General features: G+C 39.0%; 1 protein-coding gene across 3 annotated transcripts in view; it reads left to right on the top strand.

Moving 5' to 3' along the window:
- Window positions 1-21436, top strand: part of hpn (hepsin) — a 28333-nt gene extending 6897 nt beyond the window's left edge. For 2 of the 3 annotated variants that reach the window (XM_029115489.2, XM_034288692.1), the window contains 11 exons: window positions 10798-10920; window positions 12816-12857; window positions 12945-13083; window positions 13213-13332; window positions 16091-16131; window positions 16272-16437; window positions 16554-16750; window positions 17833-17928; window positions 18265-18407; window positions 18582-18746; window positions 19838-21436. In XM_029115489.2, coding sequence (XP_028971322.1) covers window positions 10798-10920; window positions 12816-12857; window positions 12945-13083; window positions 13213-13332; window positions 16091-16131; window positions 16272-16437; window positions 16554-16750; window positions 17833-17928; window positions 18265-18407; window positions 18582-18746; window positions 19838-19882 — 1277 coding nt within the window. In that variant the 3' untranslated portion in view covers window positions 19883-21436. Of the gene's footprint in view, window positions 1-8669; window positions 9116-10797; window positions 10921-12815; window positions 12858-12944; window positions 13084-13212; window positions 13333-16090; window positions 16132-16271; window positions 16438-16553; window positions 16751-17832; window positions 17929-18264; window positions 18408-18581; window positions 18747-19837 lie in introns of all 3 variants that reach the window. The other variant, XM_029115490.2, reaches the window with a different exon arrangement.
- The last annotated feature ends 4839 nt before the right edge of the window (window positions 21437-26275 follow it).

Below are 26275 nucleotides of genomic sequence, written 5' to 3'. Positions count from 1 at the left end.
CTAGGTCTTCCCCGGGGTCTCCTCCCGGTGGGACGGGCCCGGAACACCTTCCCGGGTAGGCATTCAGGAAGCATCCGGAACAGATGCCCAAGCCACCTCAGCTGACCCCTCTCGATGTGGAGGAGCAGCGGCTCTACTCTGAGCTCCTCCTGTGCGACCGAGCTTCTCACCCTATCTCTAAGGGATCGCCCAGCCACCCTGCGGAGAAAGCTCATTTCGGCCGCCTGTATCCGGGATCTTGTCCTTTCGGTCATGACCCAAAGCTCATGACCATAGGTGAGAGTAGGAATGTAGATTGACCGGTAAATCGAGAGCTTCGCCTTGTGGCTCAGCTCTTTCTTCACCACGACAGACCGATACATCGACCGCATTACTGCAGAAGCTGCACCGATCCGTCTGTCAATCTCCCGTTCCATCCTTCCCTCACTCGTGAACAAGACCCCTAGATACTTAAACTCCTCCACTTGAGGCAGGCACTCTCCACCAACCTGAAGTGGGAAAACATTTTGAAAAAAATCATAATACATAATTTGCTTTGACAAGATTCGAACGAAGGACCTATGGGTTGCAGGTCCGCATCCCTAACCACTACACTATTTAAAAAGGGTCGGTCAGAGACATTCGCTCTTCTTGGCCGGCTCAACTTATGGGGTCCGGCAAAAATGCAATAATATCCAGCTCTGTTGTACAGTAGCCTACTCCAGTCCAAGTATGTATGGTTCAATATCACTATTTTAGATTACTTTAAAAATGTATCCTTCAACTCAGAATGACAAGCAATTTTTCTGTGTATTGTAAAGCTAGCTAGCTAGCAGTTTGCAGACTGCAGATTTATAGAACATGCCAAGTGTGGAGGAAGAGGGGGGACTATGGCAGAACTATGGCATCACTGAAAACCATTCGATGGCGCTTTCTAGTAAGGACAATCACAACTACATATAGTTAGAGCAGTTGGTACAACACAGAGTCTTAGCGAAATGAAACGCTGCATGACTATTGTACATTCATTCATTTTTCTCGCTCACCCTTCTATATACAGTGATGTGATATAATGTGCTTTTTTGGTTAAACCTCACTCCTCCTGGCCAAGTGTGTGAAACACATCTCACTGCCCTAGAAATCTGTCCGACATGATACACACCACCTCAGGTCCCCATAGGGTGAAGTGCCCCATTCATTGCATAATGTGATTCTGTCCCTTTTATTGCACTTTCACTGAAAGCAGAACGTGTGGACTTTGATAAATGTAGCCTGCTGCTGCTATTTTATATAACAAATAGATTCAAATGATATTCTTACTCTGTTTACGTTTGCGATGTCACAGGTACAATTGCTTTACTTAGATTAACATAATTCAGATTGCGAAAAGGCAAGCCCAGAAGCTCAAATTAGCTGATTATCCAGTTTTCGCAAGGTTCATTACATGAAGTTTTTGTAGCTGTGAAGGTATCAATGAAGCACGTGCAATGAGAGAAGATGACAGCTTTTATTTTCCATGGTGTGAGATTAATTTCAGTTGTGCTGTATAGTATGAAACAGCATTTTGACTGTTGAAAACATCTGAATACTTTATTCTATATAACCAAGCAACATTTCAAGGAGCAACTGCTTCCAGATTTCTTATTTTATCTCTCTAAAGAAAAACAATGAAATAATAAATAAATGAATGCTAAACATTTTACAATGCTGACCAAATAGTAAAAAAGTTTATTAAATGTCAGCGATAACATCCCACTTTCTCAATCCACGTACTCACTCAATGTGTATGTATTTTCTTTGAAACATCATTGAGGATTTATGATTAGTCGTATCAGTATTGTAATTTAGTACCTGCCAGTAATGATATCTGTGAATGCCAAATTTTCAACAGGACTCTTTGTTAGAGAGGTTTAAATATAGAGCCACTATCAAACCAGAATCACTATCCAGACAATGAAGCTGTCTGTTTTTCAGTTGATTGTGTATAATATACCTGTAAAAACATTACTGGATGTTTATGGGTTGTTATCTACAGTAGGTCGGATGGTGTTGTGGGCTTAGTTGTAGAGTGCTGTGGTGTTTATTTTTGTGGTTTAGTTGCTGGGCTCATTCACGTGTTAGACATTTTTCTAACTTGATGTAGGCTAGTAGCGGATGTTCACAGTTGGGAATCAAACATTTTAATGAAATTATTTGTAGAGTGCTTGCAAAAGTCAAATCCCTGACCAATTTTCTCATTTTACAGTATTATACAGGTGCTGGTCATATAATTAGAATATCATCAAAAAGTTGATTTATTTCAGTAATTCCAAAAAGTGAAACTTGTATAATGTATACATTCATTCCACACAGACTGATATATTTCAAGTGTTTATTTCTTTACATTTTGATGATAACTGACAACTAATAAAAACCCCAAATTCAGTATCTCAGAAAATTAGAATATTGTGAAAAGGTTCAATATTGAAGACACCTGGTGCCACACTCTAATCAGCTAATTAACTCTAAACACCTGCAAAGGCCTTTAAATGGTCTCCCAGTCTAGTTCTGTAGGCTACACAATCATGGGGAAGACTGCTGACTTGACAGCTGTCCAAAAGATGACCATTGACACCTTGCACAAGGAGGGCAAGACACAAAAGGTCATTGCTAAAGAGGCTGGCTGTTCACAGAGCTCTGTGTCCAAGCACATTAATAGAGAGGCGAAGGAAAGGAAAAGATGTGGTAGAAAAAAAGCGTACAAGCAATAGGGATAACCGCACCCTGGAGAGGATTGTGAAACAAAACCCATTCAAAAATGAGGGAGAGATTCACAAAGAGTGGACTGCAGCTTGGAGTCAATGCTTCAAGAACCACCACGCACAGACGTATGCAAGACATGGGTTTCAGCTGTCGCATTCCTTGTGTCAAGCCACTCTTGAACAAGACACAGCGTCAGAAGTGTCTCGCCTGGGCTAAAGACAAAAAGGACTGGACTGCTGCTGAGTGGTCCAAAGTTATGTTCTCTGATGAAAGTACATTTTGCATTTCCTTTGGAAATCAAAGTCCCAGAGTCTGGAGGAAGAGAGGAGAGGCACAGAATCCACGTTGCTTGAAGTCCAGTGTAAAGTTTCCACAGTCAGTGATGATTTGGGGTGCCATGTCATCTGCTGGTGTTGGTCCACTGTGTTTTCTGAGGTCCAAGGTCAACGCACCCGTCTACCAGGAAGTTTTAGAGCACTTCATGCTTCCTGCTGCTGATCAACCTTATGGAGATGCAGATTTAATTTTCCAACAGTTCTTGGCACTTGCACACAGTGCCAAAGCTACCAGTACCTGGTTTAAGGGCCAGTACCTGTTCTTAATTGGCCAGCAAAGTCATCGTCTTAAGTAATATTCTAATTTTCGAAGATACTGAATTTGGGATTTTCATTAGTTGTCAGTTATAGTCATCACAATTACAAGAAATAAACATTTGAAATATATCAGTCTGTGTGTACTGAATGACTATAATATACAAGTTTCACTTTTTGAATGGAATTACTGTAATAAATCAACTTTTTGATGATATTCTAATTATATGACCAGCACCTGTATGTACAAAAAAAGTATTCAAGCCCTATACATTAATGGTAGAACCACCTTTCGCTGCAATAATAGCTGCCACCGATATACTATTTCATGGTTCACAGGTGGGAGATGGTAAGGTAACTGTGTCCTTATTCTTTCATCTGAGTAAACTGAGAGCTTCCACAGCACAGGGGTTGAATACTTACGCAACATTTCCCAACCAATGTCACTTTATAGTAATTGCTTTTGAGGGTCAGTGTTTTAAAATCAAATAACATAAAAAGTTTGTATAATTTGTAATTTGGTAATATGAGAGCATTTGTCAGTGGTTTGAATACAATGTACACATACAGTAGATTTAAAAATTCTACGCAGCCTTATTGAAATTCCAACTTTTGTTAATGTAAATGTTGAAATCAAGACAAATTGTATCAGACCCTTAAGTATGTATTATAATCAGAAATTTAATTTTTTTTTTTAATAGATTTCAATACATTTGTTGCGTTGTGCACACCCTTTAAATTAGGCATTGTAACTATGTTTAGATTCAGCCAGTCAAATTCTGAACAAAGTTAATTTGCCATCACCTGACATAAATTAAAGTAATTCTGATTAGCCCTAAGTAAAGTCATCTGTTCTTGGAGGATTTCTGTAACTTTCTTGAGGTAGCAAGGTTGCAGGACACAGGAACAGAGGTAACTTAACCAAGGTTCTTTACTACAAGGATTTTACCAGGATGTCTAAAACACAAGTGTCACCATAAAACAATGACTGACAAGAAACAATAGGGCAGGAGGAACTTAAATAGTGACATATTGAGGGGAAAATAGGATGCAGGTGAAATCTTATCTAGACACGGGTGAAACCAATCAAATAACATAGAAACAGAAATAAAAGACAGGCTGTGCCCGGCTGTTACAATTTCCTTGAAGGTTTCTTTGTTGCATATGCAGTATGGTCCCCAAAGAGCTAAGAAAATGTCTACTGTTGAAAGGTACAGATCAGGAGAGGGAAATCAAATACTTTTGAAAGGATTACATTAGGGCTGCAACTAACAACGGTTTTAATTAATCTGTTGATTACTACCTCGATTAATTGTATAGAAAAAATACATAAATGTTTCATTTAAGATAACGTTTTCAGTGTTTCTTATCCTTTTACAATGCCTTTATTAAAACAACTCTAGGCGGTAGTTATAAAACAAATAAAGTGCAAAAATTATCATATAATTTAAGACTATTGCAAAACATTCCAGGGTACTACATCATGAAGCAGGTTGAGAGACCTTTGACTAATTCTGTAAATGTTAATGCAAATTGTAAGGCTTTTAAATACTTCAATGTTTCCATTGTGGAGAAATATAGAACTCACCCAAGTTCACACTAGTGGGTTAATTCAGTTGTTCCCAACCAGGGGTACTAGGACCCCTGGGGTTACTCGGCCTCTCCACAGGAGGTTCTTGAAAACACTCATGAAACCATAGGCTTAATAGACAAATTAACATGAGGGGGTTATTTAGGGGTACTCCGAACAGAGCAAAACCTTGTTGGGGATACAGTAACTGAAAAGGTTTGGGAACCACTGGGTTAATTCATCAGTAATGTTGTGAATGCTTAGCTAGCCGGAGCTGCTCGACTATACACAAACAAACATGCTCAAGTAGATCACCGGTACGGTGGTGAAAAACTTGACATTAACATGAACTCAGCCATGCATTCAAGATGAACAACTCCATGAATACAAATTAAAATGGATGACTAATTGTGATTATATTAACGTACCATGCTGAACTCTCTTCATTCTCTGTCATCAAGTCTACAATGTGTTTTCTCTTTAAATGCTCATGCATTACATGTATGCCCCCATTGCAAAACTTTGCAAACAAACATTAAATTCTTCAGTGTAAAGTGGTCTGTAGTTTTGACGTTTCTTGTCGTATGCAAATTCTCTTCGCTGTTGCCTCTGCCACCTCAGCCTTTGCAGTCTTTCAGAATATTTTTTTTTGCTGCGTCTCGTGTAGACCCAACAAATTGATAGTGACATTCGTAGCCAATAATTTTTATTATCAACATTATCAATTTATATTGAGTTAGCAGCCTTAGATAACTTATTTCATGGAACACTAAAGTGGAGGCAAGATGGCACCACCAGGACATTGCAAAGACTGTTTTCGAAATTGTATGACAGGACAAGAAAAAAGATAATCAGGGAGGTTACGAACAAGTCCATGGCAACTAAAAATGAGCAGCAGGAATTTCAGTCAGGAGCTGGGCACTCCTTGCTTATTAAAACTATTGTGGATGTCAGAGCAGTGGGGTAGGTTGGCAACACAGAAGCCACAAAACCTCAAAAGAACCATGTCGTGTTATGGTTATGGTTTGAAAAGACCATGACAGAACTATTTAGTTTTTATTCCAAAATGTATTGTTTGGCACAAAGCTGATACATCTCATTTAACGGAGTATACAGTACCTATTGTTAAGCATGGTGGCGGAAGCGTCATACAATGAGGACAGGGCTCTGGCAAGGGTAAAAATGACAATGAGTAGCCCTATTAGAAAGCTGAAGAATATCACCTTTAAACATGACAACAATTTGAAACACAGCCAAATCAATCATACCTGGAAAACTAATATCAGAGCCCAAACCTTAAATGAGTATAGAAAATCTGCGGGCTGAAGAGAGCTCCACCCAGGAGATCCCCTTGAAAATTGACTGAGCTTGAAATTTTCTGCAGTCAAGAGTTGGACCTAACAAAAACATGGAACAAAGAAAAAAATTAACTGACCCCTGTTTAAAAGTCTGCACACCCTTAGTTCTTAATACTGTGTATTGCCCCCTTTAGCATCAATGACTGCATGCAGTCTTTTGTAGTAGTTGTCTATGAGGCCCCGAATTCTTGCAGGTGGTATAGCTGCCCATTCATCTTGGCAAAATGCCTCCAGGTCATGCAAAGTCTTAGGTCATCTTGCATCAACCGCACGTTTGAGATCTCCCCAGAGTGGCTCGATGATATATAGGTCAGGAGACTGATGGCCACTCCAGAACCTTTACCCTTTTCTGCTGTAATCACTGGAGGGTCAACTTGACCTTGTGCTTAGGGTCATCGTCATGGTGGAAAGTCCAAGAGCGCCCGATGCGCAGCTTTCATACAGCAGCATCAGTGAGCCCACCACCATGCTTCACAGTAGGCATGATATTCTTTTCACTATAGACCTTGTTTATACCTTGGCTTTAACCCCCAAATTTTCCACTTCTTAATAAGTGATTGAACAGTACTGACTGGCATTTGCAAGGCATTAAATATCATTTTATATTCTTATATTCAATTACTTTGTTACGCAGCTCTTTTGACAGTTGTTTTCTGCTCCCCATGGCTTAGTATGTAGCCGGCTTGGTGCATTTACATGAGAGCTAAACAAACTCATTGACTATTTATGAACAAACACTAACTGCAATTTAAAAAGCCACAGGTGTGGGAAATTCACTTTTCTGTAACAAGGCCAAACATTCAAATGTGTGTAAACTTTTGATCAGGGCCATTTGGGTGATTTCTGTTATTATTATGATTTAAAAAGGAGCCAAACTACTATGTGATAATAAATGGCTTCATATGATCACTATCCTTAAATAAAATACTTTTTTGCCGGTCCGCGTAAGCGGAGCCAGCCAAGAAGAGCGAATGTCTCTTACTGAAGGAGTGACTGAGTGACTGCACCTTGTTAAATAGCGTAGTGGTTAGAAAAGTGGAGTTGTAAGCTATAGGTCCCGTTTTCGTATCTCCTCGCGGGTGAACCGTAGTACTCATTATGAATTATTCCATATAGACGAAAACTTTGCAGGCTAAACCTTCAGTATCTACATTATCGTAAGCCCGAAATAAAACAGTTTACCGTTATATTGCAACTGTTTTTGGTGGATTTTCGAAGTACGCATCTGTGCATGCGTTTTGGGTCAGGATAGACAAACATTTGCTGGCTACAACATACATTAGTTACGTTATAGTAAGCCTTAACTTAAACTGTATACGGATATATTGCGACGGTTTCTGGCATGGAAAAGTTAATCTTCAGCCTCGCTAGAAATTGCTCAATTCTTCCTAGGATGTTAGTACATACTAGTAAGCCTATTACTGGCTAATTACGGCCAATGGGCAGAGCAATACAGTTCATAGAAGCTATGGTGGAGGTAAGCTTAAGAAACGCTAGTCAGTTTAACACAATCCTCAATGGAGTCTAGCAACTGCTGAAACGTGTAATGCCGTTGAGTAGTAGTTAAAGATGCCTCTCATGTGGTTCAAATCTATTGAGAGCAATGACATGTATTAATTATTTCTGGTAGATTCCACGATTCTCTCGTCTTTTCACTTGATGAAAAAGTTAGTTATCGTTCACGAATGAAACAAAAAAGTATGTTCTTTTGCCATGAAAGAAATAAGTTATTATGCCATGAAATGAAATAGCTTTTGCAGACTCGCTAGCAATTGCTCAATTCTTATGACTATTCCAGTAAGTTAGTAGATACCGGTAAAACTTATTACTGGCTAATACGCTGTTATAATGGCCAGTGGTAAACGCAATACATAGCCGATATTTGTGGTGGAGGTAAACATAGTAAAAAACAATAGTCAGTTTTACTGTGTCAATGTTATTCACGAATGGCCAATAAACTATAAAAACGGCCCTTGGCAAAAGATTTGTTCAGGATAGAAACAAGAGGCTATACTGACACCCTGTAAATGTAGAGCTCTGTGGTGTTGTGGTTAAAGACATAGCCTTTCACGTGGGAGACCCGGCTTCAAATCTTGAGATGGCAACACTTTCTATTATGGGCTGGCTGAACTAGGCTTGCCTGTTTTCTTGTTTTTCATGATCAGTCATATTCTTTAAATGAATGCCAAAATGTCACAATTTCTGCCAGGGTATGCAAACTTAAGAGCACAAATGTATATCAACCCCTTACCAATGCTGTTCTACACAAAAGCAGTTACTGTAAGGTGATATTGGTTGGGAAATATATACAGTACACAACACAGAGACAAATTACAATACACATTACAGAGAAAGGGGAATGAACTAGGCCTCCCTCTTAATAGAAAATATCTCCTGTTGGTAAATGAGACGTCTCTTTCCATCATACAGTCCTCAGGTAAAGGCTGAAACAATAGCAGAGCTTGTTCTCCAGCTCCAGGCCTGTGATTCCAGGATCTACTGGTGGGCTTAAGAAATATGGGACTTTCCTGGAACCAACAGCTGGAACACTGGAAGGGGACTGGCTTGAGAAGTCAGCCCTCAGACAAGGTCTGGTTATGTCAATAGAATATGTGGTCCTTTTCTCACCCCGTCGTCAGTATCCAGAGTGTAGGACAGGGTCAGAAAAACCAGAATCCACAGATACCAACTTAGGGGACATAAGTGGGTAGATAGATAGATCTGGGTTTTATAGTCATTGAATACATTTTTTTGTTTAACGGAAAATTTCTCTTCGACATAAGCAAGATTGTGCATGGCTTTTGTGCAGAAAATAGACGCTGTCATTAAAATCTCTAGTGTGGGGACCTACCCATCTGGTGGTAATATTTGACTGGGTGAGTAGGGTTTTGTGCTATCCAATACCGTTTCAGGGTCTTAGTTCTGGACCCCAGTTATTCTAAAATGTTAGTGTTAGTGCTGTGGTTCGAACACTATTGCCAGCACACCGCTGATACAATGTATCCAATGGCTCCAGGATGACGTGTTGGAATGTCAGCCGAATCAGCAGCCAGACAATATGCAGTTACCCCTTACTTTGAGAGTCCCGATGTCCATCTGGAGATGACAGCTCATTCTATCAGCAAACTATCAACATACTGTCTGTTGATAAACAGCTGTTTGCTAATGTTACAGTTAGGGTTAGTTTTTCGAATAAGGGTTAGGGGTAATGTTAAGGATTAGAATAGGGGTTAGGTTAGTGTAAAGGTTAGGGTTAGCAGATAGTTAATGGAAAGGGTACCACAACAAAAACTACTTTTGATAGAAAATTGTTTAGTACTTAGTATACAGTAAACACACTAGCAGACCTAGTGCAAGGTCACATTTGTGTTATTCAAACCTGTTGGAACTGGTTAGGCCAAGATCTTAATTTACTTTGTGTTGAAACTTAAAGGATGTTATGTTATTTTAACAGTGTCAGTAAAAATCTATGGATGCTATTTTTGAAACGTAGTCCAGATTTGTTGACAGTGGTGAGCAAAGAGAAAAACATGCAAGTGCCATGCAGGTTTTTTTTATTAACAGAGTATTTGCCCTCTGCTTTCATTGGAGTAAGGGACACTGCCCTTTTTATAGTATGAGCAATACTGTATGTGAAATTTAAAGCAGTTCCCTATTGCTTTCTTGTCAGTAATCTCAGCCATCTGAGTCAACTGTTTTAGGTTGTTTTGGGTTGATGTGAAATGACTGACTGAGGTCTTCCACAACTAATCATTGCATCATATTGGGTATATTGGAGGAGATTGTTCCAACACTGATGTATTAACCACATAGCTGGATCCACATTGTTAGAGCACTAATACTGCATGGTATCATAGCATACATAAAACATGTACCCACCTACATAGTAATAGCAGACCTGTGTATTACCTACATACCTACATACTTACAGATCCCGGCAGAAACGGTGTTTGTTTGCGCAGAGTCAGGCGCTTATCAGGTCTCAGAGCAATCAGTCTTTTGGTCTGGTCTGCTGGTCAGCGGGTATTGTCTGGTGTGTGGCACTTCTCCACACTGGCTGAGGCTGGCTTAGGCTTGCACGGTTAATGATCACACTAGAGCACCTCTATCCCTCAGGTGCCTGCCTGCAAACACAGCCGATGTACACATGCTACCAGTGTGTGTGCCTGATTGATCAAGAGGGCCTTTGTTTTAGTTCAACCAAACTTTAAAGTTATTGAGTTGTCAGCTCTTGGACCTTTCATAATTATCAGCAACTTAATGTAAACTGACCTCTCATTCAGTCCAACCTTGTGGTCTAGGTAGGGACACAGTGACAATTTATTGTGGCCCAAGGTGGCACTGAAATCAAGCCTGCAGTTTGTTTAAGCTCTATTGAAAATGTTGCAGACTTTGGACTATTGATCCTATTCACTTGTACTTTTTCAACATGCCAATTTGGCAGTATGTTATTATGGCACTACTCCTGGTCAAACATTTGTATCTCAATCCTCTCTCTTTCTTTTTATTAAAACACAATTTGTGTAATGGTGTGTTTTCGTTGTGTCATCTACCACAGGAAGTCTGGGGATGACTCTGCCGGGAAGTGCAGGGGTGCCCTATCTGACACCATGTCGTTTGGTGGGTGTGTGTCTGACTTTTGTGCTGTTGGGGGGGATTGGAGCTGCTGTCTGGGCAGTAGGTAAGACTTCTGCTTCTGCCCTTCCATAGTATTCCTGCGTACATTTTGTAATGTGCACATTTTCTGGGATGCCCACTGACCACTGTAAATGTGTGCATAGCAAGATGGAAATATATAAATCTTGCAAAACATTACATATATTTTTATTTATTTCAAAGTTATATACTTTGCCCATTGCCACTGTATTTAAAGTATGCAGTAGGTTTGATTGTTTTCAGTAAAGAAAAACACAATTACAGCATTTTGCAATTACTCTCTGATCAGAAAGTGGTTCCGCACCAATGACCGATAGAGTATGACGTTCTGAATAATATGAAAAATAGAATTACAGTGGGGAGAAAAAGTATTTGATACACTGCCGATTTTGCAGGTTTTCCCACTTAAAGCATGTAGAAGTCTGTAATTTTTATCATAGGTACTCTTCTACTGTGAGTGACGGAATCAAAACAAAGTCCAGAAAATCACATTGTATGATTTTTAAGTAATTAATTAGCATTTTATTGCATGACAAGGGCGTGGCTTTAGGAATCAATATTGTTTTGCTCGTGTTCATCTGGTTCACATTAAGGTTAACACAGAGTTTTATAGCTTCACTGAGGTTAACAGATATTTGAGCTCCTCAAGGTCCTATGCAAATTCCAAAGATGGAATAGTTACCACCTTATTACTGTTTTCAATTATTTATTATTATATCTGTTACAATAAAATATAAAGAAATTCATAAAATATTAAAGGAACATTTGAATTTGCACTGTACAAATTTAACATGAAGAAAAATACACATTTATACTAATATCTCTACAAAAAGTGAACCTGAAAGCCACACCTCCAAAAAAAATTCTTCAATTTGATAATTCAAAATATTTTTCTAAAATCTGCATGATTTTACAGTTGACCGTAAATGCTTTGAAATCAAAACATCATGCTCCTGCTGTAGCGCTGCCACACCTCACTTTCTTCCATACATCTGTTGAACCATACACTGTCAGCTTTTAAGAAACAATACAGTGATGCTTCTAAGTCATAGGCTACCTGAACTCAAAATTACCTGTGACCCAATTATTCTATTTTTTTTACATTCTCATAACTTTACAAACAACAGTGTACCCAGGGCCCAATTTGACCCCAACCCATAGCTTAGGAAGTGCACGATAATGTTAGCTTACCTCCATGTTTCACAACGCTGCTCCTGGGCGCCCCCCTGCCCTGCATGTTTTAGATCTCTCCCTGCTCTGTCACACCTGATTGAAATGATCAGCTCATTATCAAGTCCTTCATGTGGTGTTGGCCATTCAAGGCTTCATTACCGTTCTTCTAGCAGCAGGATATTATGCTAGCAGTGCCAACTCAGATGTTCTTTATCAAAATAAAAGCCATCATTGTATTATATAAGGTAATATAGTTAATCTAGTCTGTACTGTATTTTATGTTTAATGTCCGTTCCAATGTTATTCTTGTCTGTTCTTTTTCACAGACTAGATTGTTAACTATATTGCCTTATACATTTCAATGATGGCTTTTATTGTGATAAAGAAAATCTGAGTGCTGCCAGCATAATATCCTGCTGCTAAAATAACGCTAATAAGCCTCGAATGGCCATCACTATCTTCATGAGCTACGTCAGGTATGTTAGGGCAGGGAGAGATCTAAAACATGCAGGGCAGGAGGGTGTGCAGGGGCAGGCTTGAGAAACACTGGCCTACCTCATCTTACTCTTTTGTCCTTGCACATCCTAATGGTGCTCTCACATTCGCTTCATTGAAAAAATACTTCAGAAAAACTAATTTGAACATTTAGGTTTTATTTGAGGTGTACTAAAACCATCTCTATTAATAGTTTCATGTTTATATAATTTGTGTGTAATCTTTCTTTTTTTTTTCTTTGGGAAATCTTAGTTACGTTTTGTATCAGTGAAGAAGACACTGGATTATATGATGGTGAGTAGGAAAACTCTCAAAGCCAGCCTCTTAATTTCAGGTGTCTGAATGGTTTGTCTGATCCTGTATCTATTTGCACCACCCCAGTCCAGGTGAACTCCAATCCAGGTTCTGACCTGCGTCTCCGGGTGTTTGACTCAGCCCAACGACGGTGGAGACACGTCTGTTCCTCAGAGGACAACCAGCTCCTTGCCAACATTAGCTGTGAGGAAATGGGCTTTGTCAGGTGAGTTGACCTGCAAGAGGACCACACAAAATGTATACCTCTGAAGTCAGGTTTAAGCTAGAGCTATTGAACTTGTCTGTCAGTGGTTGAAATCTAATGAATGGATGTATGCCTTTGTGTCCTGTCTAGTGTGGTGAATTACTCTGTGTCAAGTACGCCTGAAGGAAATAATGACCGTGGGGAGTTTTTCTGTGTCAAAGAGAAAGAGCTGACCTATGGCAAAAAGATCAAAGAGTCTTTATATCCTTGGTAAGACTACATCATTATTAGGGTTGTCCGCAACAACAACAAAAAAAGTGTGGACGACCAGTGGTAAACAGTTCTCTCGTTCAATTGATTAGTAAATTTTTTTTCTGCAATATAATACATTTCTTAAGGGGGTTTTCACACAGAGTCAATGCTGTAACGCTGCAGACATGGAGGCAGGGCACATGCGCTGGGAGAACGGAGGACGTTTAATAAAATAACATAGATGAAACAAAACAGAAAGTAAATGAAGACAGAACAACGTTACATTGGGTGAGACCAATCAAAGACCGGCAAGACACTAGGAAAGGACAAACGTAAATAGGGACAGTGATCAGGAACACAGGTGAGGGTAATAATCACAATCCTTGGTAATATGTGGCCATGTATAGTGCTGAGATGACAAGTGCACCGTTTTGACCAGTGTGGTCTCATCACAATAATTCTTCCTGATATGGCGAGCACTATTTCTGGGCAGATTTTACCAGGAAGGTCTTGTGTAAATGTTTCCCCGTCTCGCATGCACAGCTTTTTTGTTGGTGTCTTTGTATGACCCTGAAATGGTGACATAACTCCAGATACCCAGACCCCAGTCAGGTCTACTATCGCAACCATGACAGGTTGTTGCAGAATCATCACCCACTCTCTCTGATTGGCAACCAGCTGGAGACAAGAGGCAATAGTTGCTCATTGTTCAGCTTTTGTGGCAAGGCCAAATATAATTCATGCTCCCGTGGACGGCAGCCACTTTGTTTCCTCTTGCCGCTGCAGCCAGGGTGAGAGGCAAGTCTGCCGTCAAGCATACATTGAAAACAATAGAGACAGAAGGGTTGCCGCTTGTCAGTGTAAGCCCCTCTGTATTAACAGAATTAACTATTTAAAATGGGCTAAAAACTGTTTTGTACAAATTACACTACAGCAGCTGGGAGTATGCTAACAATTCAAAAGTGGGCAAAAATTAAGTAGGTTTCCTTCATTCCAGCTCAAATTCGGTGTACACCGTAGCAATCTTATATAGTTGATTTTATACTCCATCTAAAAACAATATAGTGAAATTAAAAAGATTTAATGGGTTTAACTACTACTTATTGCCTTTGGAGATGGCATCTTGTTTTCAATCCAGTTTACACCAAATCATAACGGCTCTTTGAGGATGCACTGAGTACAATGCTCATATGAACAACAACCCTCAAGCAGTGCAATGTGCAACCCATGAAGAGACGTTTGCTGGCTCACCAATAGTTATGCTAAAAGTTTAATGTACCGGACATGGCCACCATTATGCTCTTTTAGATACATAATCTCCAACTACAAATATATTGTTACATTAAACTTTTCTACCCCTCTATTGCAGCCAGTTGGTTAATGTATTGCATTCATAATTTGTCTTGACTTAACAGCAAAATACAGTTAAAACTAATTAAATGTAATCCGATACCTGTCCACATTTGTAATCAGTAACTTTTGTCATTACTTTCATATTAAGAGGCATTAGAAGACAAATAGGATCCTTTTACCGGATCAAAGTTAGAGTTTACATAGCTGGCCAAAAACTGAATTAGCATTTTACCTTATGGGTTACGTTGGAAAGGGTTTCTAAACCATTGCTTACTACTTCAATATGATTGTGCTACATCTCTACAATATATGCTGTCTGTCAGATATTTAGTCATTCCAATTAATCCAATAACCCTTGATATTCCAGAATCTGACTTTTTATCTGAACATAAACCCAAATGGATGTGTTAACCTATTCTGTTGCGTTTTATTCATGTTTTTTATTGCTTCAAAACATCGTAAAAAAATTCAATTTCTCAATAATGGTAAATAAAAATCAAGATATCCGTAGCTTTTCACGCGTACACGAAATCTGCAGTAGTCTGATGTTTTGTTCCACAACCATCCACATTGTCAAAACATTGCAGAAACCTCAGGCACGCAAATGCACATTCACAATCATGAACAAACACCCGCACACATACGTTTTACCCGCGTGAACGTAACCTGCGATTATTAGGGCAGCCAGCGATGGATTAAAGAAACAGATTACACATCGGCACTCGTAACTTAAATTCGATGTTGTAGCTAATGAACGCAATTTTCCGAGATGCAAATTCACATTATTCACCAAATTTCACATAGCCAACGCTAGCATCGCCCAGTGCTTCGCCTGTAGCATACTTGCGGGTGTGTCTTTGGGTGAACTAGCATCATAAGAGCAGGCAAGCTGTGTATTAAGGTTTGAGAATATCAGATTTGTATGAAGGAACTTCAGATTATTATTACTCTGTTTTAACCAACCGTAGAAAATTAAACTAGTGCTTCTTCGGTCACTAATCTTGTTATGTGCACCCACCTTTGCGCGCATGATGATCACACACACAAGTGAGGCGTGCAATTGTTATTTGGTTAGTTGTTTTTAAAACATAAAATTACCAAAAAATCTAACATACAACGTGTAAATTATATCGCGCACCTGTTCTTTTTCAGTGGAAGTATTCCGAGAAGTAATCATACATTTCTTTCAAAATTCTGTAATCCGATTACAACATTTTTGTTGGTCACATAATGGATTACAGTTACTGTTTTCTTGTAATCGTTACATGTACTTGTAATCGTTACTCCCCAACTCTGTTTGTATCTATTTTATAACATTATTTTCCCTGGGAATAATAAGTAATGTGATACCTTTAGAGTAAGTAAGGAGTAATAGGTAATGTATTAGTTCTTTGAGTAACAACTTCAATACTATGTTTTTCAGTGACTGTGAAAGTGGCCAGGTTCTAAGTCTGCTTTGTCAAGGTAGGTTTTTCTGAGAGCTTTGGACCCTGACAAAGTCATACCCATTTTTCACTTTGATTGACAGCAACCTGTGAATTGTGTTTAATGGCTTATGTCTCCCTCTCATCTCTCTCGCTCTTGCCCCAAACCCTCCAATGTAGACTGTGGCAGGCGTAGTCTCACAGAGGACCGGATAGTGAGTGGTGTGGATGCCAGACAGGGTAGCTGGCCATGGCAGGTCAGTCTGCAGTATGATGGGGTTCACCAGTGTGGAGGCTCCATCATCTCAGACCGTTGGATTGTCAGTGCTGCCCACTGCTTCCCAGAGTAAGCCCTGACTCTTTGACTCTTTCCGTCTCTTTCTGTCTCTCACTCTCTCACTCACTCACTCTCGCTTTGACACACTTGCACCTCTTGTGAAGTATCCCTTTTTGTTTCCTCAGGAGGTACCGTCACGTGGCTCGATGGAGGGTGTTACTGGGTTCTATATACAACAAGCCCACTCATAAGAATGTTAGGGTTCTTGAGGTGAAGACTGTTGTTTACCACAGCAGCTACCTCCCCTTTGTAGACCCCAACATAGACGACAACAGCAGGGACATTGCTGTCCTGGCTCTGGCACAGCCTCTGCAATTCACAGGTATCCACAACTGAGGCCAAATTGTCAAGCATTACTGTTTGCATTTTTTTATAGCGTTATTATTTATCTTAGTCTTTCCAGCCACATCAGTCAAGGCCAGAGTGTGTGTTTGGAGGTAGAAGAGTCAGACGAAGGGAGAGAAACAGTGAGAGGTGAAGAGAGAGGAAAAGGGAAAAGAAAGAGAAGAGAGAAACTTAAAGGGAGAGGTAAATAGAGGGAAGTCACTAAGGTAATTCCCTTCCTCAGGGTTCAGGTTTCCAGTCAGACTACCAAACAAAGGCCCTATTTACTACCTATCTGCAGCCACCTTGACCAAAGACAATAATATCAAAATAGGGCAAACGAGTTTCCCCTCAGCTCTGTTACTCTGTGACATTCCCTTTCTGGCATTTCTGCATGTTTATAAAGAGCTTTCATTGCTATGATTTAAAATAGAAAACTATCCCACCACACGTGAATGAGTAGTTTACTAAAGAATTGTAAAGTTATAAAATATGTGTTCCACCAAATCTGAAAAGAATCACCATCAGACAGATTCACAGAAACACCTATCTAATCAATCCACCACTGTTCAACCATTGTCCTAAAAAGCCAAACCTAACAACTCTTGTATTTAATTTCCACTCCATATAGACTGTTGCTCAATAATGATAACCAGTTGACAGTGATGTTGAACTTTAAACGTATTTGACGGAGGAATGTCATAAGTTATCAGTATCAGTTGTACCTATTATTTGTTGTTTGTATAAAATGGCTGCAGGAGTAGGCTACAGAAACATTCTAGTGTGGCCCATTCATCTCTTGCTAAATGTATAACTGAAGGAACAAATGAGCTGTTAAATAGACACATAAAATCCAAAGGCCTAGTCTGCCTTCTAGTGGTTTGACTCATATTTACGGTATCAATTGTTGCTTGGTGCTTTCCTGAATTACACACCTTGCTTTGTTCTGTAGTACGTGAAAATGTATTGTGAGCAAGTAAAGTACAGCAAGTAAACAATTTAAAAGAAAAGTACTATTCAATCTTTAGAATTGCATGAGATTTTTCTTTATTTTCTTCACTTTATGTATGTGTACTGAAGATTGCATCCAGCCGGTATGCCTACCGCACTATGGCCAGCGCCTGATTGATGGTCAGATGGGGACAGTGACCGGCTGGGGAAATGTAGGTTACTATGGTGAGTGTGACTTACAAATAGTTCAGATTTGGGCCCAAAGCCACAATATTGATGGAGATTACATTTTTAACTAATCTCGTTTAAGAGAGAAAAGGCTTTCAGACCATTATGGTCCTTTAAGACTGTGAAATTGTCATAATTGTCAAAACATTTTTATCCACCAAATGTTTCTATAACCATTGAATATAGAAACAGAAACTGTGCCATAGTGTGCCAATCGCTATTGGCCAGGAATCATATTTTCCTCACATATGTTGGTCAGATCACTCTGTTGTGAACATGTTTGGGGGGCATTAACAGCTCAATTCCTTCCTTTCTTTGATCTCTCTTTCTCAGGGAATCTTGCTGATGTTCTTCAGGAGGCTAACGTGCCCATAATAAACGACGCGGTCTGTAATGCTCCCGATTACTATGACAACCAGATCACCACCAGCATGTTTTGTGCTGGCTTTGAGAAGGGTGGCACTGATGCCTGCCAGGTAACTAGCTGTAGACAATGTTTTCCATCCACTTAAAAATCCTTAACATGTTTGTATCTGTTACAGTTTTCAGTATTAATTAGTTATATATTCCAAGACAAATCAATATAATACACTTATCCAATTAAGAATAAGTAAAGTACTGTATGTGGGTGGTTGAATATGTTATCCCAGGGGGACAGTGGGGGTCCGTTTGTGGCTCAGGACTGCCTTTCCAAGGCCAGCCGCTACCGCCTTCTAGGGGTTGTGAGCTGGGGTACAGGCTGTGCAACGGCCAAGAAGCCTGGCGTCTACACTAGAGTTTCCCGATTCCTACCCTGGATCTACTCAGCCATGAGGGTGAGTGTAGTATAAAGACATATACACACACACAGTGCCAGAATTACACCCCAGAAATATTGCAGCATCTGTAAAATTTAGCAAACAATTGCTATGGAAAAACGTCATTGTTGAATATTATCTTATTCTTACACTGAAAACATGAGAAATGTAACCTGAGGTGAAATTCTATGAAGAATATACAAATTCTTAATCAAGTACCAAATATGATTTCATATTATTTTCAAATTGCGTGCCTCAATAACTAGCAATCCTTGAAAGTCCAAATCCGATGGAACCATGTTCACATTCATTTATACAGTAAATGTTTTCAGGTGCATCTCAGTCTTTAGGAACTAATTGGGAATCCATGAATTCCCTTTTTCACTGAAATGTAAATATTAGGTGACAGACATGTCAAACCCCTTAAGTCATCTATCAACATGGGAAGGTCAGAGAGCACACAATCACAGTGACAAAAGCTTGTTGGCCTTCATAAATTAGGCAGTAGCTATAAAAAAAAAATCAACATGCCTGTCCACTATCTGGACAATAATTAAGATGTTTTAAGTCAATAAGAGCTGTAATGAACCGGACTGCATAATTTAATTAGTCTTGCCAGAAGAAAGTATTTTCTCTCATAGATACACAACTGTCACCATCTGGACGTTATTGGAACTTTGATTTTATTGGGTTCTATGGTCAGATGTGAAAAGAAACTGGAACTTAAAAACACACACCCCACTCTGAATTAAATAAAGAAACACAGAGTCAAGCTTTCACAATAGCCATTCCAGTTCTTTGAAAACTTGAGGAGAGCTGAACAGGAGAGTCCACATGCGAGGACCAAAGACTCTGAAGGATCTGGAAAGATTCAGAATTTATTAATAGTCTCAGATCCATGGCACAGTATTCTCCAACCTTATGAAACATTATAAGGGAAGACTCAGGGCTGTTGTCTTGGTAAAGGTTATAAACAACAAAGCAAACAATATTTTCATAGCGTTTATGTTTACTTATCTGTACCAAGGTTGCAAATAATTCTGTAGAACACTGCATGAGAAAACCCACACTCAGTTGAAAGTAAATACTTTGTCGTTATGTCTCCACAGACTTATCACAATTCACCAGGGGTGCACAAAATGGCACGGACATGAGACTACTAACCATCCCTTTTTAAAATTCCGGACAATAAGGGATCAGAAATGACCCTATTCCTAGCCTTATCCTGTTATGGGAATCTTGTTCAGAGAGACCCAGGCCATAATGACTTGTATTGGATGTATAGGAAAATCCTGTTAGATTACCTTGATGTGGTAGCTTGACCAAAGAATTGCCAATAGGTGTATGGTCATGTCAAATTAGAAGACATCAGATAGGAAGTCTTAATTCTCTTGATGGGGCATGACAAAGAAAAGTCAGAGAAAACTACTAATGCACAGGTTTTGCTATCATATGGGGATTATTTGTTTGTCAACCTAGGGTATGTCTTCTGTGATAGGGGTGTTTTTAGTATTCTTGGTTTGCTTACATTTTGACTTTTTTCTGGTGCAACACTTGGAATACACACCAAGAGTGTCAATACAAATGTACTGCTCGAACAGACTTTGAAATCTTTCTGGCTCATTTTGCCATGAAGTTTCATCTGGAAATGAATCCTTTGAGCAAATAATGCTAAAGTTACCAAGAAGATTTTAACATTGATAAAATGTATATGAAAGTCAGATATACAAGTCTTTAATTGTCTTTCTATCCTTTGTTCCACGGAATGCAGTTCAGAGTTACTGTAAAGTTCTGTAAACACTGATGTTTCTTGATTTTTGGTGGGGACATGCATTTAGGAACAAGGAAATGAGAAAAGGATGTTTATTTTATGTATGTAGATTACAAATTGAGAATGTTTTTAAATTTCACATGTGACATATTTGAATTAGTATTGTTTGGTTTAGCGTCATTGTAAATATTAGAAGCTTCCTTTTTCCAAATAAATGTTAACTTGTAAATTATCCACTGATTTCAATTTCAACCATACAAACATTACCCATTTCAACTGTGCTAGTTACTAAGTGATTACTGTTAATAGAGTTATATTACTAGGGTTGCCAAATTGGCAATTATTTGCATAAAATTCTTTAGTTAATGAAAGGTTACTACACTTTAGAATGTGCTCAAATTTGACCCTAAAGAAAGATCACAAATGTAATATTTACACCTTAACTCAAAACATGTCACAATAACATACATTTATTTATACTCCCAGTGTTCAATTGCTCCTCAGTTATGTCAGTAGAAAAATAATGATTTTGATTATGTTGACCCACAAATACAGATTCTACGCATTTCTTCTAACTAGCCTATCCATTTAGATTTATTTCTGTGTCATCCAAATGTTTGCATCCCCTAGTCAGTGTTCAAGCTTGTCAGTGTGGTAGCTGAACATTGTTTAAATGCCAAAAGTTTTAAACCTACAGAGCTAGATTGCTGTAACTCTGAGGATATTTTCTGGAGATCATCAACTACATTTTTTTGTAGTTTATCAAAATTATTTTTTGGTATGTTTGCTTTCATTTCCTGTTTTTTATGCTTGAAGTGCGATCTCTGTGTAGAAGACTTCAACCGATGTGAATGTATGTATATTAGGAAATCTTAGTAAACAATGTTATTGTTACCGATTTCATCTCAGTTCATTCTGTAAATGTTTCTATTGAATATTGTATTGAAATAAAGATTAAATTTAACAAACTGGATGATGTATATGAATTATGCTATCTGCCTGCATTTTAGTGTGTGACTTAAACCTCTGCCAAAGCTTTGCCAAATTAATATTTACAATTTGTTTTAAGTTCATAAATTACTTGAAGTACTTGCTGGACTGTTTCTCCATGTACTACTCTCAATCAGGGAGAGCAGGTGCAAATTAGCGAGAGTGCAGTGTCATCTGGTTACTTTGGTTATATTATATGTCTTGACACAAATGTGGACTTTGTGACATATATTGTTAATTTATGATGCTACATGAACATATCGTAATGCACAAAACGTACTACCCAAGCGAAGCCATTTAATCAAAATATTTTTTTACTTAGCTACAGGTAATGAGGACATCAGCCTATTCAAATGTATTAATTAGTCCCTAATCTATGGATTTCACATGACTGGAAATACAGATGGATGTAAGGTTTTGGGGATATTTTATTTCAGGAAACATGGGACCAACACCTCACGTGTCATGTACAGTGGATATATATATAAAGTCTACACACCCCTGTTAAAATGCCAGGTTTTTGTGATGTAAAAGAATGAGACCAAGATAAATCATGTCAGAACTTTTTCCACTTTTAATGTGACCTATAATGTGAACAATTCAATTGAAAAACAAATCTTCAAGGGGGGAAAATGAAAACCTTAAAATAACCTGGTTGCATCAAATGTATTTAGGTATTGAAAGTAAACTGACATGGGCAGGGTTTGGAACTATAGCTACATTCATCCTGTAACCACTTCGTCATCCAGCAACATAACAGACGTGGAATCAGGCAAATAATTTGTGTGTTGGATCAGATCACTGGTGAAGCCATTGACCAACATTTCAAATGGTGTTACATTACTGGGAGATGAAGGGTATGAGTTATAGATAAGTGTTTTTGAAGTTAAAGATCATTCAGTTTTTACTGCAGTTATCATCTTGCCTTACATCTTCCCTATGCAGCCATCACCTGTTTAGTGGGAGGCATTATTTGTTAACCATGTAATGATTTTTGATAGACCCATGTGAAACAGAAATGCATTGTGTGTATTTCTGTCTTCCTGGATGCTGTTGCAGGCAGCATAACGTTCACCAGGACATCTCCAGACTCTTTCACATCTGTCATGTGCTCAGTGTGAACCTGCTCTCATCGGTGAAGAGAATGGGGTGCCAGTGGCAGACCTGCCAATTCAGGGGCCTCATTTATTAATCTTGTGTAGGTTTCTAACTAAATTCTGGCGTATGTGGAAATCCTACGATTTGCGTGCGCACAAAATGATTGTGATTTATCAAACTGCCATACGCAACACATACGCATGCTTCCGTTGATAACTCAGACCCATACTCTACTTGTGTACAGGAACGTGCTTATGGTCTCCGCCCAAAGAATGCCTAGAATTATCCATATAAGGTATCCAAAAACGAATGTGGGTACTAATAAAACTAGCAAGTGACTGTCCCGATCGGACCATTACGAAAACATTGAGATAAAATAAATTGCATTATAAACTCCAGTTTCATAATCTGGCACACGCACAAATAACTACCTTGTAGCTCTTTGCGCGCTCTGTTGGGCAGTCAAGGGCTGAGCAGTGATGTGACGTGCAGCTGTCTGGTATTGTTTTTCAATAAAACATTTAAAAACCTCGCACTAGTCACTCAAGTGAGGAAGAAAGCGAAAGATTACTACGAGCTCAAACATGAGCAAACATTTTTACCGTTTCGACTTTGATGGAACTGAGATGCACTGTGTCATCTGTCGCAAGTTCCCAGCTAGAGTGGAAAAATGTGGGTCTTTTTACAAAGACACTGATAACTTTTGCAAACAGTCCCTGACCAGCCATGCCAACAGCACCTGGTCTGCATGACAGCCAAGTAGGTGGCTGACAATCCATCTTCATGGCCCTTGACCATACTGGTCAGGAATTTAAATGCAGATGCCCATTGGGTGATTACACAACTTATAACAACCGCATATCTAGTAACTAAAACACACCAGCAGTTCGCTTTCTTTCCTGGGGATGAATGAGTTAGTATTTTGTTTAAAAGTCAAATGTTTTGTTGACTTATTTTAGAATTTTTATAATTCTAAATGTGATGAAAGAATGCGTTATCCAGAATGCATTTCATGAAGGATTAAACATTAAACAGAGCAGTGTTCCTCTTCATGAATATATTTCATTATATTCATTGTCTTTCTTCATTGTCATCTTTATTGGGAACTTGGTACCTTAGTAGGTATATATGATATTCCGAGCCCTATATAAGGGAATGTAGGAGGATGTACCATCTGCACAATTCATCGTGTTACAAAAGCTAGTAGGAAACACCATGCTTCCCTCTTGAATCCTTAGGGATATCACTTCCACAATGTGTCATTGGATGCCAGTTCCTCCTGTGCTTGACCTCCAGTGACCACCCTGGTCCACAATACTATGGCCAGCAATCAATATATATATATCCACATGCCCACACATGACCCTTTTAACTCAATCCTTCCAAATTCCAGAGATGTAACCATCTTACCCAGTACACTGACATTACTTCATTACCACTGCAATATATCTGTCTTTTGTTACTGCTTTACTATATATTTGAACCTTTCCAGTCATACCATCTTTTCTGATGTAGCCTTAAAAAAAAAGAAAGTTTTACCATCAATCAGTATCAGTAGAGATACAATGACCCAACAACCAATTCTGAACTTTATTCCAGAAGTCTGCTGCCATTGGACAGTAACAGAACAGAGTACCATTTGAGCTTTTTTTATTGCAAGAATTTAAAATAAATAGTTTCAACTGGATAGAATGGATTGAAGCATCAAAATGTGTTTTATATATGATGCCCTGGACCCGATGTCATGGAAATGGGACATCAAGAATGTTACCTACTACCCTTAACTAAGCAGTTAAACTGATTGCCTTTCAATGGAAGGGACCTTTTGTGAACCATGGATGTTTTGCCATCCATGGTTTTAATGGGTGGCAGACTGGGTTATTCAATCATGTTTTGTTGTTTTCATTTCTGCTTCCCTTCGTGTGGCAGGGCAGAAGTGGTCTTTATACTTATGAACCGAACATGACTTCATATACCTCAAGTTGCTTGGGTACCACTGTAGGCAGTACACAGGTACAGGGAGAATGTAGGACATTTAATAAAGCAACAGAAACAGAAACTACACATGAAAACAAAGTTACAGTGGTACGAGAACCAAAAACACTAGGAAAGGAGGAACTTAATATATGAGTTTAACCATATAATTGTTTGTATAAACAGCAAAAAAGCAGTTGAATATGTAATTGCTAGCTGTTCAAAACTAACCCTGACCCCACCCCCCATCAAGACTATCTTCTTTGACAATATAATTTGGAGTTAGACATGAAAGAACCTTGACCATAGGCTCATATGTTTTTCTAGACTTGCAGCCCAGCCTGCTCAACCTGTTCACATAGTTTTCCTTCTCAGAAATCTTCCTTGCAAATCTGTGCAGGGAGTTCCTTCATTTGTTTTTCAACGTAGATAATGTTTGTTCATTTGTTTAGGATTTAGTCACTTTCTGCTGTGTTTTCAGGCTGGAATCATTGAGGGGAACTAATCAGTAGCAACGTCTCTGGACGTGGATGTCAGGAGTGAAGGTCCTGAAAGGAATTAGTAGAACACCATAGGAAAGAAACAATTTAATTATGGATATGAATAAATTGATGTCCACATGTCAGATGACCGGACCAGGATTTGGTCTTTCTGTGTTTCTCTTGGCTCTGATTGTTATTTTTCAATCCACCACAGGTAGGCTTGACTTTGCTGACCTTTGGGTTTGTCTTGCCAATCGTACATGTAAGGTAGCTACAGTACTGTAAACAGGGACATCAAGTTGCCTATCACAGCATTTTGCTAGCACCAAAGGATTGGTTGTTTGAATCCCTGTGCTAACAATATTTTGGACATTTAGCAGACTGTTCCAGTGCCTTACAAGAGCCATTAGGGTTAAGTGACTTGCTCAAAGGCTCAACAATAGCTGAATCTTTTTTGAGATTGGGCCAGTAACTGGTTGAAATCCCTTTGTTCTAAGCACTAGACTACCTGCCAATGAAAATGAATGACGTGCCTAAATCGTAGTGCAAGTCTCCTAGAACGTCTGCTTAACATATTGTGTGAAATCAGAAAGCAAAAGTTGCAGATACCCTTGATTTTACAATGTCAACCACAGACCAGTTCACATTGAAATAGCCAAACAACCATTTCCATGAGTACTAGAGCTTTTGCATCCTAGGCAAATGAGCATAAGGTATTTCTCTGGCTATTCCTTCTCACCTCTTTCAAAACTAACCATCTTCTAGCCCAGAACTACACTACGCTTCCAAATAATGCATCAGTGGCCATTGGTCAGCCTGCTGCTTTCCAGTGTGGTGTGTTCAATTCTACTGGACAACTTAACTTCACCCTCTACGGCAGCCATGAAAACAAAACCCTTATCTGCCCGGGAGACCACACTGAGTACCTGGCTCTTCAGGTAAGTGTCACAGCTTTAGCTTTCACCAACCACAGTTTACTTGCCCAGTACAAACAGGGATGACGAGTGCAGTGGCATAACCATTGGTACAGCTCACATGGCTTATATATACACATCTTTATTCACAAAGGCTGTTGGAGTACAAAACAGTTGTATTGCCTCCATCACTTGCTGATTGTAGTCATTTGGCATTACATAGTATAACTGAGGATCACATATAGCCTTACGCTTTTCACTCCACAGACAATAAAAGGTTACTGCAACAAAACGGGCAATAAGTATTTTGCAACCTGG

This window comes from Esox lucius, chromosome 20, assembly GCF_011004845.1.
Source record: "Esox lucius isolate fEsoLuc1 chromosome 20, fEsoLuc1.pri, whole genome shotgun sequence".
In the NCBI taxonomy this organism is placed as follows: Eukaryota; Metazoa; Chordata; class Actinopteri; order Esociformes; family Esocidae; genus Esox; species Esox lucius.
Note: the sequence above shows the minus strand (reverse complement) of the source record. Positions and strands in the feature narration are given on the sequence as shown.